The sequence below is a fragment of the Macaca nemestrina genome, chromosome 5, assembly GCF_043159975.1.
Source record: "Macaca nemestrina isolate mMacNem1 chromosome 5, mMacNem.hap1, whole genome shotgun sequence".
Taxonomy (NCBI): Eukaryota; Metazoa; Chordata; class Mammalia; order Primates; family Cercopithecidae; genus Macaca; species Macaca nemestrina.
In genome coordinates, this window is record NC_092129.1 from 148,463,106 (window position 1) to 148,478,986 (window position 15,881).

Sequence of the window (15,881 nt, forward strand, 5' to 3'; positions counted from 1 at the left end):
GGAGCATTTTAAATATTTCATTCACTTTATTTGGCTTTCATAAATTTCCTAAGAAATAGTGTTTGGCATTGTTCTTGGCCAATTGTAAGATTTTTTTTTTTTTTTTTTTTTGTAGAAACGGGACCTTGCCTTGTTGTCCACTTGGTTCTCGAACTCCTGGGCTCCCACAGTGCTGGGATTACAGGTGTGAGCCACCATGCCCACCTCCATTTATACATCTTAAATACTTGTTCTAAAATATTCAAGCCATACTCAAGGTTTTAAAGTAAAACACTTCCTCCTTAGCACTGCTGATTGTACTGTACAGAGGCAATCTCTGTACACCCTGGGGACTCACTTAAGAATGATACATCTGTGTGTATATATAGTTTTTCTATTTTTTTTTTTTTTTGGAGACGGAGTTTGACTCTTGTCGCCCAGGCTGGAATGCAATGGCACGATCTCAGCTCACTGCAACCCCCGCCTTCCGGGTTCAAGCAATTCTCCTCCCTCAGTCTCCCAATAGCTGGGATTACAAGCACCTGCCACCACACCCAGCTAATTTTTGTATTTTTAGTAGAGACACGGTTTCACCATGTTGGCCAGGCTGGTCTCGAACTCCTGACCTCAGGTGACACGCCTGCCTCGGCCTCCCAAAGTGCTAGGATTACAGGCATGAGTCACCACACCCGGCCCTCTAATTTTTTTTTTTTGTTTAAAGACAGGGTCTTGCCTTATTGCCTAGGATGGAGTGCAGTGCATAGTCATAGCTCACTGTAACCTCAATCTCCTGAGCTCAGGTGATCTTCCTGCCTCAGCCTCCCAAATAGCTGGGACTACAGGCATACACCACTAGGTCTGGCTAATTTTTTTTTTTTTTTTTTTTTTTTAATAGAGACAAGGTCTCTCTCCATGTTGCCCAGACTGGTCTTAAACTCCTGGCCTCAAAAGATCCTGCCATCTTGGCCTCACAAAGTGTGTGTGGGTTTTTTTTTTTTTTTTTTTTTTTTTTGAGGTGGGGGTGTGTAGAGATGGGGTCTCAGTACGTTATTCAGGCTGCTCTCAAACTCCTGGGCTCAAGTGATACCCCCACCTCAGCCTCCCAGAGTGCTGGAATGACAGGGGTGAGCCTCTGCACCTGGCCACCAAAGTTTTTTTTTTTTTCTTTTTAAAGTTTCTGTCAGTGTGCATCCCAAAGTGTTGAGATTACAGATGTGAGCCACTGTGCCTGGCCCCGATATCTGTGTAATAGTTTGTGTCTGTGGAAACCTTTTCATATTGTTCTTAAAATAATCTTGTTGCTCCCAAGGTAAAAACTGTCAGAATATCTGTTCATAACACAGTATGATGTTTCTTTGTACTAGGCAGGGAATTTCCTCTTTGGTTAAATAAGCGGCCTGATAAGCTAACTAAGGTGAAGCAATGTTTATAAGGCATTTTGTAAATTGACTGTTTATGTCTAGTGGTTCCTTCTTTGAGCATTTTTTTTTTTAGTTCCTCTGTAGCTAAAAAAAGTTTTAAATTTTTAAAAGAGTTGTTAAAAATAGTAAAATGCTTTAAAGCTGTAGAAACTGAAACTTCTGTGCTTGGCCCTATGATAATTTATTGATTTACTTTCAGCAAGTTATTTAACCTCATACTCAGCTTTACTCATCTTTTAAACATTTTATGGGATCATCATGCACAAGAACTTGTGACAGCTGTTCTTTAAAACATTGTGTAAAATATAGTAAATGTCCATTTATCTGGAATCCAAACAAGTACAGTTACTCACTTTTACAGATAATTACTCACTTTTATCTTGGCCTTGTTTTTAAGAAGGGACACATAAATTATTTAAAGGGCTCATCTGAAGATGCAATTTGCAGAGCATATCACAGATTTGATAGGATATGGTCCTGGTGCCATCTGGGGTACCAGCAGAGCACTCTGGCAGTATTGGCAGTGTTGAGGGGCTTGTAAAATGTCACGGGAATTGCATTGTTGGAAACAAGATCATGTTGAGTGCTTTACTGCATGCAGTTGATTCTCCAGAAATCAGTAACATGTCTAATCATGTAGTTTGTTAATCACGATTTCCTATGGCATAGATTATCACCGTAATTAATCTCTTTTTTTTTTTTTTTTTTTGAGACGGAGTCTCGCTCTGTCGCCCAGGCTGGAGTGCAGTGGCGCGATCTTGGCTCACTGCAAGCTCCGCCACCCGGGTTCACACCATTCTCCTATCTCAGCCTCCCGAGTAGCTGGGACTACAGGCACCCACCACCATGCCCGGCTTATTTTTTGTATTTTTAGTAGAGACGGGGTTTCGCAGTGTTAGCCAGGATGATCTTAATCTCCTTACCTCGTGATCCACCCGCCTCGGCCTCCCAAAGTGCTGGGATTACAGGCGTGAGCCACCGTGCCCGGCCTAATCTAATTTCTTTAAGGAGAGTATTTCCAGAACTTTGACCTAGGATCTCTGGAGTGTATCTATGCCCACTATACCCTTGGCAGTAGGAATGGAGACTTGGCTGATACCAAGGTGGATGGTGGGTGGATAGGGAGAAAGGGGTCAGATCCTCTGGCCAGAGCTTTGCAAATGCCCATGTTCCCCTTGTGTTAGTCTTATTCTGGCTGGAAGATTCTGATACCATTGTTTACAAAATCACCGTCGGTTTCCCTCTTAATTCCAGTCCCACATTCATACAATTTCTCACCAGAAATACTCATTAGACATCTCACTGAACCCTCAAATTCATATGTTCAGAGGATGATTTCACAACTCCTCCCTGTGGTTCCCTCCTCCACTGACGCCTCCATATTCTCCCTGGAAGGCTGCTACACCATTGATCCAGCCCATATCCAAGGAGTCATATTCCCACGTCCTGTCAGTCACTTGGCCTTATAGACTCTTCTTTCTATGTATCTGGAAACCTGTCACTTCCTTCCGCTTCCCACTCCTACTGTCTTAATCATTTCTCAACCTGCATTACCGCAGGAACCTGCTCCATTAGCATGCTTTCCCATCTCCAACATATGTCAAAGTTACCTTTCTAAAACTCACATTGGGTTTTAGAGGCCAATTCAGGAGGATCCCTTGAGTCCCGGAGTTCAAGACCAGCCTGGACAACATGGCAAAACACCATCTCTACAAAGTAAAAATAAAAAGTATTAACTAGGCTTGGTGACACATGCCTGTTGTCCCAGTTACTTGGGAGGCTGAGGCAGGAGGATCACTTGAGCTCAGGAGTCCAAGGCTGCAGTAAGCTATGATTGTACAACTGCACTCCAGCCTGGGCAAAAGAGCGAGATCTTGTCTGAAGAAAAAAGAGAAACCTTCCCATATCATTTCTCAGTCATGATCCATCCCCTACTCCCTGAGTCTGAGTTGTTGTTTCTTTTTTTTGAGACAGAGTCTTGCTCTGTCACGCAGGCTGGAGTGCAGTAGTGGGATCATAGCTCACTGCAGCTTCGACTTCCTGGGCTCAAGCAATCCTCCCACCTCGGCCTCCCCAGAAGCTGGAACTGTAAACATGCACCACCACACCTGGCTATTTTTTTTGTTTAGGGTTTCTGTTGTTGTTGCTTTTGTTTTTTGAGACAGGGTTTCATTCCCATCTCCCAGACTGGAGTGCAGTGATGTAATCTTGGCTTACTGCAACCTCCTCCTCCTGGGCTCAAGCAATTCTCCTGCCTCACCCTCCTGAATAGCTGGGGCTACAGGCTCACACCATCGTGCCTGGCTAATTTTTTTTTTTTTTTGTAGAGATGGGGTCTTGAACTCCTGAACTCAAGTGATCTGCCTGCCTCAGCCTCCCAAAGTGCTAGGATTACAGGCATGAGCCACTGCACCTGGTCTAATTTTATATATATATACACACACATATATATGTATGTGTACATATATGTGTATATATATAGATTGATTGATTGATTTTGGTAGACATGGGTGTTTCTCTATGTTGCCCAGGCTGGTCTTGAACTCCTGGGCTCAAGTGCACCTCCTACCTCAGCCTCCCAAGTAACTGGGACTACTGGGTTTACAGGCATGAGCCAGTACATCCGGGCAAGTATCTCCTTTCATTACCACTGTGGTATCCTCAAGCTACGTATTTCTCAGTCTGTATAATTACTCTTTTTTGGTCTTCCACTAGATACTCGGTTCCTTTAGGGCAGGGACTATGGGTTTCTTTTATATTTTAAAAATTTATATTAAGCACTATTTAGCAAAAAACCCCACAACAATTTCTAAGAAATAAAACAGTCGTGTTCCTGCTGTATTTCTCCCTCCCTTCATTAGGTATATCATTCCCACAGATTTCTTTATCATTTCACTGCACACATGTCACAAATCAATACAATGTTTTTTCTGCTGTGCCCCTGTGGAAAACAAGTTGTCACTGCGCCACCTGTTGATTTCTGCCTGCTCTACAGAGCCACCTGTATCATGAATCCAAGAGTCTGTTTATGGGTGGGTGTGTTCTGTGGGTCTCTTTATCCACCTCTGCATAGATATCACCTGTCTCAATGACTAAAGCTTCAAAATGGTCTGATACCTGGTCAACTGGTTTCCCACTTTGATCTGCCTGCAAACTGCAGTGTATTTAATCTCTACGTCTCCAGTTCCTGGCTCATGATGATACTTAATGAACATTTGTTGAATAGGTAATTTTTCCCCCTTAGTGTGTTATTTTCAGAATCTTTTTGGAGCTTTTGCACTTAATTCCTTTTCAGATAATTGTATATGTCAAAATCAAACTTCAGAATAAGAATTTACTGACCGGAACACCATTTAGTACTTTATATGATAGGAAGGAGTAAAACCACTGGCTAAAGTGAAAAATTTTTTGTGGGTGGACACAGTGGCTCATGCCTTTGATCCTAGCACAATGGGAGGCCAAGGCAGGAGGATTGCTTGAGACCAGGAGTTCAAGACCAACCTGGCCAACATAGTGAGACCCCCATCTCAAAAAAATGAAGTTTAAAAATTTTTTAAATTAGCCGAGCGTGGTGCTGTGTACCTGTAGTCCCAGCTACTCAGGAGGCTGAAGCTGGAGGATCCCTACAGCCCAGGAGTTTGAGGCTGCAGTGAACTTTGATCCTGCCCCTGTACTTCAGCCTGGGCAACAGAATGAGACCCTGTCTCTACAAAACACAGAAACTTTTTTTTTTTTTGGTAGTAAATTCTCAATAGGTTGTCAAGGAAACTTACCGAGGAGAGCTATTTACCAGTAACAGTGTTTGCTTTGAAGTGTGGCTACAAACTAATGAGGCTTGCTTCCTTCAGCCTCATTATTGTAGTCTTAGTTCATATAGTCATGGTTGAATGTGCAAAGCAGTAACACTTGCTAGGTTTACTAATTAGTGTTTCACATTGATTGAAATTTAGAAATTGAATGCTTATACTTTGTCAGAGGTTTCCTTTTCTTTGCTTTAGCTTTGAAATATTCCTGTAAAGGTTTTTCTTTTGGACTGTAACTTCATTGCATGGCCTTAGTCAGCCTTTGAAGCAATGCGTAGGTTTATAATGGCTGGCAAGCACTTTACCGGGAAGTGAGGGAAGAAAGACTATGTGTTGTTATTTATACAACAAGTCAGTGGAGGATTAACCCATTTTACTACTTTTTCTTCTTGAATCTTTTTGTAGTTGGATAAATATGACTTAAATGCCTTTGTCTAGAGTCTTTGGAGGGCTTTTTTTTTTTAACCTTGTAATTTGAATTAACCTACATGCTTATATTTGGGTTTATTTTCTTTTGATAAGGAATGTTTTAAAATGTAAGATTGGTCACAGTTATTGGTCACAGGCACTAGTTTTATGATTTAGTAAATCACTGGCCAGGCGCGGTGCCTCACGCCTGTAATCCCAACACTTTGGGAGGCCTAGGCAGGCGGATGACCTGAGTTCGGGAATTCGAGACTAGCCTGACCAACATGGAGAAACCCCATCTGTACTAAAAATACAAAAATTGGCCGGGCATGGTGGTGCATTCCTATAATCCCAGCTACTCAGGAGGCTGAGGCAGGAGAATCGTTTGAACCTGGGAGGCGGAGGTTGTGGTGAGCTGAGATCACGCCATTGAACTCCAGCCTGGGCAACAAGAGCGAAACTCCATCTCAAAACAAAACTAAGGATAACCTGGAAGCTTACTCCATTGAGGTATAGACTCTGGGGGAAAAAAAGTAGCACTGACTCCCTTCAGCTTTTAAAAAATGACTGTGATTGGCTGGGCATGGTCGCACACCTGTAATCCCATCACTTTGAGAGGCTGAGGTGGGTGGATCACCTGAGGTCAGGAGTTCAAGACCAGCCTGGCCAACACGGTGAAACCCCATCTCTACTAAAAATACAAAAAACTAGCTGGACATGGTGGCGGGCGCCTGTAATCCCAGCTATTCGGGAGGCTGAGGCGGGAGATTCACTTGAACCCAGGAGGCAGAGGTTGCTGTGAGCCAGGATTGCACCACTGTACTCCAGCCTGGGCAGCAGGAGCAAAACTCCATCTCAAAAAAAATAAATAAATAATAATAATAATAATACTGTGATTGCAAAACTAGTATTTTTTAAATTGAAATGAAATTCACATTACATTAGCTTTTTTATTTTTTATTTATTTATTTTTTTGAGATGGAGTCTCGCTCTGTTGCCCAGGCTGGAGTGCAGTGGCCGGATCTCAGCTCACTGCAAGCTCCACCTCCCGGGTTTATGCCATTCTCCTGCCTCAGCCTCCCGAGTAGCTGGGACTACAGGCGCCTGCCACCTCGCCTGGCTAGTTTTTTGTATTTTTTTTAGTAGAGATGGGGTTTCACCGTGTTAGCCAGGATGGTCTCGATCTCCTGACCTTGTGATCCGCCCGTCTCGGCCTCCCAAAGTGCTGGGATTACAGGCTTGAGCCACCACGCCCGGCCACATTAGCCATTTTAAAATGAACAATTCATTGGCATTTAGCAATCACCATTTCATATCTACTTTCTGAATACTTTCATCTTCCCCAAATAAAGCCCTGTACCTGTTAGGCAGTTGCTACTCGTTTTCCCCTTCCTCCAGTTCCTGGTAACCACCAATCTGGTTTCTGTTTCTCTGGATTTGCTTATTCTGTGTATTTCATATACATGGAATCATACCATATGTGACCTTCTGTGCCTGGCTTCCTTCACTTAGCATGTTTTCAAGGTTCATCCATGTTGTAGCATCTGTCAGCAATTCGTTTTTTTAATGGCTGAATAATATCCCATTGTATGTATAGGCCACATTTTGTTTATTCATTCACTCTTATTGGATATTTGAGTTTTTACCTTTTGGTTATTGTAAATAATGCTGCTATAAACATTTGTATGGAAGTATCTGTTTGAGTACCTGTTTTTAGTTCTTTTGGTTACAAACCTAGCAGTGGAGTTACTAGATCTAATGGTAACTTTATGTTTAACTTACTGAGGAACAACCAAATTGTTTTCCACAGTGGCTGAATGAAGCATTGTACATTTCTATCAGCAGTGTACGAGGATTCCAATTTCTCTACATCCTTGCCAGCACTTCTTATGCTGTGTTTGGTTGATTGAATTATAGCTATCCTAGTGAGTGCGAAGTAGTATCTCATTTTGGTTTTACTTTGCATTTCCCTAATGACTAATGATGTTGAGCATCTTTTCATGTGCTTATTAGCCATTTGTATATCTTCTCTGTAGAAATGCTGTTTATCTTTTTGTTGTTTTAGATACTGGACCTGTATTAAATATAGAATTTGCAGATATTTCCTCCTGTTGTGTAGGTTGTCTTTTCACATTCCTGATTATGTCCTTTGTTACACAGAAGTTTTTAGTTTCAGTAAAGATCAATTTATCTTGTTTACCCTTCTGTTGCTCATGCTTCATATCTAAGAATTTGGCATATCTTGCCAAATTCAAGATCATGACAGTTTACTCCTGTGTTTTCTTCTAAATGTGTTATAGTTTTAGCTCTTACGTTTAGGTTGTTGGTCTATTTTGATTTCGTATAAGGTCTGAGATAGTCCAATGAGAGGATTTTTTTTTTTTTTTTTTTGAGTTGGGTGTCTCACTCTGTGGCCTAGGCTAGAATGCAGTGGCTTGATCATAGCTCACGGCAGTCTCAAACTCCTGGGCTCAAGAAGTCTTCCCAAGTAACTGAGACCACAGGTGTGCACCACTAAGTCTGGCTAAATGTTGTATTTTGTTTTGTTTTGTTTTGTTTTTTTGTAGAGACGAGGTCTCATCATGTTGTCCAGGCTAGTCTTGACCTCCTGGGCTCAGGCAGTCCTCCTGCCTTGGCCTTCCGAAGTGCCAGGATTACAGATGTGAGCCATCACACCTGGCTCTTATAGTACCTTTTAACTGAGTATATGTACATATCAACCAAAAACTGTGGATTTCATAGTATTTTAAATTATTTTGCATTGTATTAATCAAAGCAGAACTTAAAATATATTTGAAAAATAGTACTTGTAAATTTAAGACAATTTTTCAGTCCATGGCTTATACACAAGTGACTGAATATGGATTCATGGATTTCCTTCCCATAACACCATGATCTTCTATGAATCTACAGATCACATATTTTGTAGATGAGCATCAGAAGAATCTCTTATGACAGGGAAAAGAGAGACTGAGGATGAAGGTAGAGTTTCCAAGGGTCCATAGCCGCAGAGACCTCAAGGAAGAGGCTGGGGATAACTGGAATGTCATTAACTAGAAGGCAGTGGTGGAATCTGTAAGGGCCAGAGAGGAAGTAGCATTTCATTTGAGGCAACAAGGATGGTTGCAGAGTTTGGTTTGTAGGCTCACAGGTCATCATCAGAAAGTAATGGTTTAGGGAGCAGTTGAAGATTCCTTTATTTCCTTTGGAAATAATGCCAACTCAACTCAGCCTCCAAACAGGGAGTCCAACTGACTTTGTTTAGCATCTTTCCTACAGAGAGGGATAAGGAAGGAAAAGGAACTAGGCAAATTCTAGATTTTTATTTCAACTCTGACCAGAATGCTGGCTGAGTCTTTAAAAAAAAGTCCGGTTTTATTTTAGCTGAAAATGTGATGAAAGGAATTTTTCTACTTCTCATGTGGCCAGGAGAATTAGGGTCCCTTAGAGTCTAGGGTGGTGTATTGTATTGGCCTGTGGCCATCTGATGGAGCAGGAACTGGGATACAGCTCCCAGTTCATGAGTGAGAAACTTGGTGGGGAAGTGTTGGATCACAATGGCAATCATGGTCAAGGGCCTTCTGTCTTCTGGCCAGCTTTTTCAGTGCTGACAGGCTCATCAGTGACAATCTTCTTTTTTTTTTAAGTCTTTTTTCCACCTTGTCAGGTCTGTGTCCAAAGGGCAAAAGGAACAAGGAGGGGATAAATGAGCAGGTGATTGAGTGTCTGAGGGGAGTGTAGAGATAATGGTCTTCAGATGCCCTTCTGCTTTTACTGGCTGATTGCCTACTTTTTCAAATAGAAACGAAAGCTACTTTGCAAGAAGTGATTTGGGAAGGCATAAACAAAGAATGGGTCTTGGTTACTTTGATGTTTGTGGTGTTTAAACTCTGAATTTGTGTGGATGTGTCTTTTTGAATTTTTAACCCCCCCATGCAACCTTTGTGACTTAACAGGTGCTACTTGTGAGCAGTAGTCGCCATCCAGACAGATGGATTGTCCCTGGAGGAGGCATGGAGCCTGAGGAGGAGCCAAGTGTGGCAGCAGTTCGTGAAGTCTGTGAGGAGGTATGCATGGAGAAGAGAGGGCACAGCTATGCCTCGTCATCATGAACCTGTCCTATCTGTGTAGTTCTTTAATAAATCAGCACTCACTGAATAAATGTACAGTCACAGAAAAAGGGCAATGAATGGTTACCCGGTCCCTCCTTTATTACCGGATGGGGTTGTGACATGGTAATGTTAACCAGGCACTCTATGCCAGACTTCCCATGACTTTTTATGCCAGACTTTTGTGACTTCCCATGGATTTCTTCCAACACTGCCTATTACCTGTGGCACAAAATCAAGAAGCAAATCGTTCCTCACCTCTAAGGAGTAAGAGGAACAGGCAGCATTAGTATAAATGACTTATTGTCATTAAGCTTTGGAGGAGGCCCTTGTTTTCATGTGCTTACTGCATCCTAGCCATGGAACTGTGGCTAAAGCAGTGAATCTGTTAGCTAGATACTATGGTACAACTTGAGAGATAATAGTATCTTCTTTTTTATTTAGTCACAAGATGTTCCACATACATGTGTTGAGTTTCTGGGCCATGATATCCTACTAGATACTCCAGAATAAATAGAAGAAATAAAGTCATGGACCCTTAGTTCTCTTATTTCAGGCATTTACAGTCTGGGGGAAACTGAGAAACAGATTGCAATTCAAAACCCAGAGAAACGAACTATTGTTTTCCCATAGCCTCTTGTGGTGACACCATGCTCTGCTCTTCTTGTTATCTCATTTAGGACTCATAACTCAGTTGTGTAAGCTTTATTGCCACAGTTTACTCACCCTGGTCACATAGGTAGTGCTTTTGAAATCCATTTCCTTGTTCTGGAGGGAATTTAAGATTGATTCTAAGAACATATAAAAAAGCACTTACAACAAGTCTAATTTCTATGTTTCTTTTGGATCCAGCTTTTGGTGAAGTGCACTTAGAATAATCTTACCCTTGGAATATCCAAGGAAGTCTTGATTCTCGCTCTGAATTCCTAGACTTACATTGGCTTATGTTACTGTCGTTGTAGCATCTATCTTACTCCCATAACTAAATTGTTCTCTCTGAGGGCAAAAATCACGTTTCCCATCAAAAATCCTTACTTTCCGTGCCTATTACACAGCTAGGTGAACAGAAAGTAATTAATATATGCTTCTTTGATAGATGGAACAATGGTTGGAACAATGCAGATGCTGAAGAAATACCCTAAATGGAAATTGTCAGAGTATAGAAAGTGATAAACATTGACAGAGAGGATATGAGAAGGCATTCTTACAGGAGGCTAACCCGGGTAGAACCAAATGGAATCAAGAGAGGGTGTAATGAAGAGAACATTGACGTGGGAATCCTGGTTTCTGTTACTGTCAGTTAATAACTGTGTGACCTATGAGAAAATAACTTTAAACACCCTGGACCTTTGTCCGTCATTTGAATATCTTCCTTTTTACTCCATCGTGGAGGGAGGGAGGGGAATATGAGGTTCAAATGAGAACATGAGTATGAATATCCTTTGTGAATTATGTATCACTCTACCATGTAGGATGTATGCAGCTGAAAATAATATTATGCCCATTACTGTTCCGTAACAGGCTTATTATATCACATAATAAGTCGTCCCAGGTTGGCTGACTCAGCAGTATTAAGAACCCAGGTGCTTCCCGTCTTTCTGTTCTGCCATCCTTGGTACATTGGCTTTTGTTTGCGGGCTTGTCTCCTGTGGTGACAAGATGGCTATCACAGCTCTATCCTTATACATTCTTTTCAAATGTAGGGCACACAGTTTTACCTCATGGGTCTCTTTATTTGAGAGAAAAGAAATTTTCCCCAGAAGGTCCCCAGCGGACTCTTTATGTTGGTGTTCCAGAGTTGCTTCACATGCTTGTGCTTAAACTTCCTGGCAAAAGGTATATCAGTTCCTTGTTTAAACTACTAGAGCCTTCACCGTCTAGGATTTGACTTTGAGAAACCTCTTAGACTTTAATTTAAAGCAATTGAAAAGCATGACCAATAAGAGAAGATAAAATGTTTATTTTGTTAGAAATTTAACTTATATTGGAATGTGCCAATACATGTTTACTCTAAAAAAAATGAATAGATAATATATAATTTTAGAGTGAGAAAAAATTTATTATACAGGCCATACAGTCTCTGTCACAGCTACTTAACTCTGCCATTATAGGGCAAAGGTAACCATAGACAGTAAAATACATAAACAAATGGGCCCGGTTATGTTCCAGTGAAGCCTTATTTATAAAAACTGTGGTGAACCATAGATAATGCCTGGTTTAAGCTCTTGCTACTCAGAGTGTAATTGATGGACCAGCAACATCAGCATCAGCCAGGAGCTTGTTAGAAATGGAAAATCTCAGACCCCAACCCAGATCTACTGTATCAGAATCTGATTCTAATAGGACCTCTGGTGATTTTGAGATCCTACTGCCTTAGAGTATTGAATTCTTACCAATGAGTGTTCTGAGAATTCTTCCTGATGGATCTGTGGAGAGAAATGCTCTTTGAGGGATGGACTGTGGTTTAGTGGTCTCCACACCCATTCCAATGACTCTTCTGACATGGAGAGATTAGAAAGCTAAAAAGTACTTTTCCTAGACTCAGGTAAGGAATGCAACTAAGTCTCCTTGATGATATTTAGATATCCCCAATACAAAGCACTTGTACAAGATTGCTGTACTCACGAGGAGGTCATGTTCTGAGAGCAGCGGGCCCATCTGTTTTGGTGGCACACATTTAGACAAAGGAGATATGGTTTTGGAATTGGCAGCTATAGTGTCAACTTCCTGATTTGGCTGGTGGCTTTTATTTGGCAGCTTCCTGATCCATCCCAGAGACAGCAACTCCCTTGGCAGTCCAGTTCTGCCATGTGGTTTTAAGAATTGTTCTTGGAACCTTGGTCTGTGTTTCTTGAACCCTCCTAGTGATTTTGTAAACTGTTTTTATCCCTTATAAACCATTATCTTAAACTAATCAGGTGGAATTCTGTTGTCTGCAATTAAAAATCTTGACCCAACCAGATTCCCTGTGAATGTTAACAGCTGCTTTAGTTGTATCAGACGTTCTCCTCTGCTTGGCCATGCTAACCCATCAAGGAATTGAGGTGTCTTTGCAAAGCATCCCCCTCTAGAGAAGAGTGTCCAGTGGCCCGTGAGAGAGGTGTCTGATCTACAGTGTGTCAGTAGTTTAATCAGGCAGACCTGTTTCTGTGGGAAAATGAAGCTGTGACAGGATCCAGTTCAGAATCTGCACCTTCCTCATAACTGTTTACTGATTGAATGTTACTTGTCTGTTCAACAGATATTGAGTGCCTATCCATCTTGCACAAAATACCGGGCCACAAATTGGGGATACAGAAATTTGGGTTCTACCATCATCACATGAGCTTAACGTCTCACTAAGAATACAGAGTTAATAGGAAACTATAATTTGAAAATTCAACTTTGAGGGAACGGTTTGTACAGCATGCTGGGGCACTTGTTGGCAGAGTAGCCAACTCTGGCACAAAGACTGGCTCCTAGGAGAATGTCTGGATGGTTATAGACCTGCTCATTTAAGATTTTTCCATTTTGGAGGGACTTTGGGGATACAGTAGGTAGTGTGATGGTGGTCTTGTACATTATATCCCCACATAAGGGAGATTAGATAGAGGAGGGATGAAGTAGCTGGTGAGCTTTTCTTTACTGTGAAGCAGAATTGGGTTCCCACTTTCCTGTCAGACCTGGGATAATGCAGAATTAGAAGGGTGTAGACACACCCTGAAGGCCAGGTATGATTCTGTACTTTGCATCCCTAGGCCTGAGGGCACCAGAAGCTTTGCCTAATTCTTTCTGTAGGAACTCGAAGTTTGACTGTTCAAATAAGTGGTGTGGTAGGGCCCGTTGGTGGACCTAAACTGAATAATTTTGATTTCAATCCAGTTGGCTTCTGTAGGTTCTAAGGTGCTTAAGGCAAAAATAGTATTTGAGAGTGACCATGCAGTTGTGGATTCAGACAGATTGTTACAAGACCTGAAATGGAGTGGTGGTTCGCTAGTAGAGAGAGAGGAAAAGGTTCAAAGACCTTGTGCAAAGACTTGATACTTGGTTTTGGGAGTTGTGGTTGGAATATCTCTGGCCGTTCTACTTTTGTAGAGCACATTTGGAATTTGTGTCTCTTTCAGGAAAGCTTACCTTATTTGTTGTCACTGTTGCTGTTCTGTGTTTGAGTGTTACAGTCGAGTTGTCCCTCGGTTATACAAGTGCAGCTAAGATGTAGAAAACCAGATGTTTGCAACAGGAAATGCATTGAGGGAGTAGGAAGGATATAGGGTACTGTACTTTTGTTTCCTGGAAATTGCATACTATCCTTCTATAGGTAAAAGGAAGAATAGTGTGAAATAGGAATAAAGTGCTCGTGAAACAAGGAAATGAAAAGTGCAGCACAAATAATTAAACTACACTCCTCATATGGTTAGTATCTTACCTAGCTCCTCTCTTGAAAGAATCCTGATCTTGAAACTTTATTCTCTCAGTAATACTAGAATAAAGTATGGGATATGATGATGTGATTCTTCTTTGATTGCAGGCAAGCTCTGCCTGCCATTCTCAGCCTTAAAGAATCCTTCCTGACTTTAGATCAAGACCATCCTGGCTAACGTGGTGAAACCCCATCTCTACTAAAAATACAAAAAAAAAAAAAATTAGCCGGTCGTGGTGGCGGGCGCCTGTAGTCCCAGCTACTCGGGAGGCTGAGGCAGGAGAATGGTGTGAACCTGAGAGGCGGAGCTTGCAGTGAGCAGAGATTGCACCACTACACTCCAGCCTGGGTGACAGAGTGAGACTCCGTCTCAAAAAAAAAAAAAGAAAAGAAAAAAATAATAATCCTTCCTGACTTTGAGCAAATTATTTTTTCTGCAGTCAGAGGAGAATCATCTAATCTTATCCCATATTTTATTCCAGCATTATTGAGAGGATAAAAAAATGTCTGTGAACTGCTTTGAACTTTAGAATAAGTATCCAAATAAATAAAATATACACACAATAAAAATAAAACAGAAACAGTTCAGTGGCTTCCATCAAAACAGAATGAAAGAAGTGGATTTTCCAGTTTTATTAACAGAGAATTAGACTTGAAATCAGAGACTTGAAATATTGATAGATGTTTTTTATTTTCCTTGAAGGGAAGCTTTTGTAAACAAAGCACTATTTAGAGGTTTATTTAGTTTTCAAGATGTTTATGCTTTCAGATCTGATTTTTCATTTGGAAATGTAGGAGATTTTAATAGCCACTTTTTGAGGGGCTTTGTGGATAATACCTCTATACCAATTAGTTGAAAACCTTCAGATGTTTCAGATTCCATTTATAAATTTAATATATTTGATTTTTTTTTTTGAGAATTTCAGTTGTCCTACTTAAAAAAAAAAAAACTTCATAAAGCTCTTCAATGAAAAAAAGTCTTGTGAAAAACTACTACAAGTAAACACAGGGGGAAGCATTTTAGGGCACTGGTCTGGACAAAGATTTCATAGGTAAGACCTCAAAAGCACACGTGACAAAAGCAAATATAGACAGATGGGATTGTATCAAACTAAAAACCTTCAGCACAGCAAAGGAAAGAATCAACAGTGGAGATATAGTCTACAGAATGGGAGAAAATATATATGCAAAATATTCATTCAACAAGGGATTACTATTCAGTATACAAAGAACTCAACAGCAAAAAAAAGAATCCAATATTAAAATGTGCAAATGATATGAATAGATGTTTCTCAAAAGAAGACAAATAGCCAAGAAATACATTGAACAAGGCAGGGATTAGGGACAGCAACACCACTCCCAAACTCCCCCACCCCACTCAAAAGTGTGTATATAACCTTTTGTTTGTTTGTTTTGAGACGGAGTCCCGCTCTGTCATCCAGGCTGGAGTGCTCACTACAACCTCCGCCTCTGGGTTTCAAGCGATTCTCCTGTTCTTTCTTGTATGTACAAGCTCTAGTGTTCTATAGCACTGTAAGGTAACTATACTTAATACTTACTGTGTTATTTTCAGAAGAGATTGGGCACGTTCATGGTGGTATGGCCATAGAGAATTGTGTGTTTTCAGATAGCTACAAGTAAGGATTTTGAATGTTCCCAAGACAAACAAATGATAAATATTTGAGATGATGGATATGCTAATTACCCTGATTTATCATCATTTGTTTGTTTGTTTTGAGATAGAGCCCTGCTCTGTCACCCA

The 15,881-nt window shown here is 41.0% G+C and overlaps 1 protein-coding gene across 1 annotated transcript in view; it reads left to right on the forward strand.

The window, feature by feature from the left end:
* The window catches only part of LOC105474479 (nudix hydrolase 3), a 113,186-nt gene that overhangs the window by 44,061 nt on the left and 53,244 nt on the right, over window positions 1-15,881 (forward strand). The window contains exon 2 of the mRNA XM_011729154.2: window positions 9,568-9,678. Within this exon, the coding sequence (XP_011727456.1) occupies window positions 9,568-9,678 (111 nt within the window). The remainder of the gene's footprint in view (window positions 1-9,567; window positions 9,679-15,881) is intronic.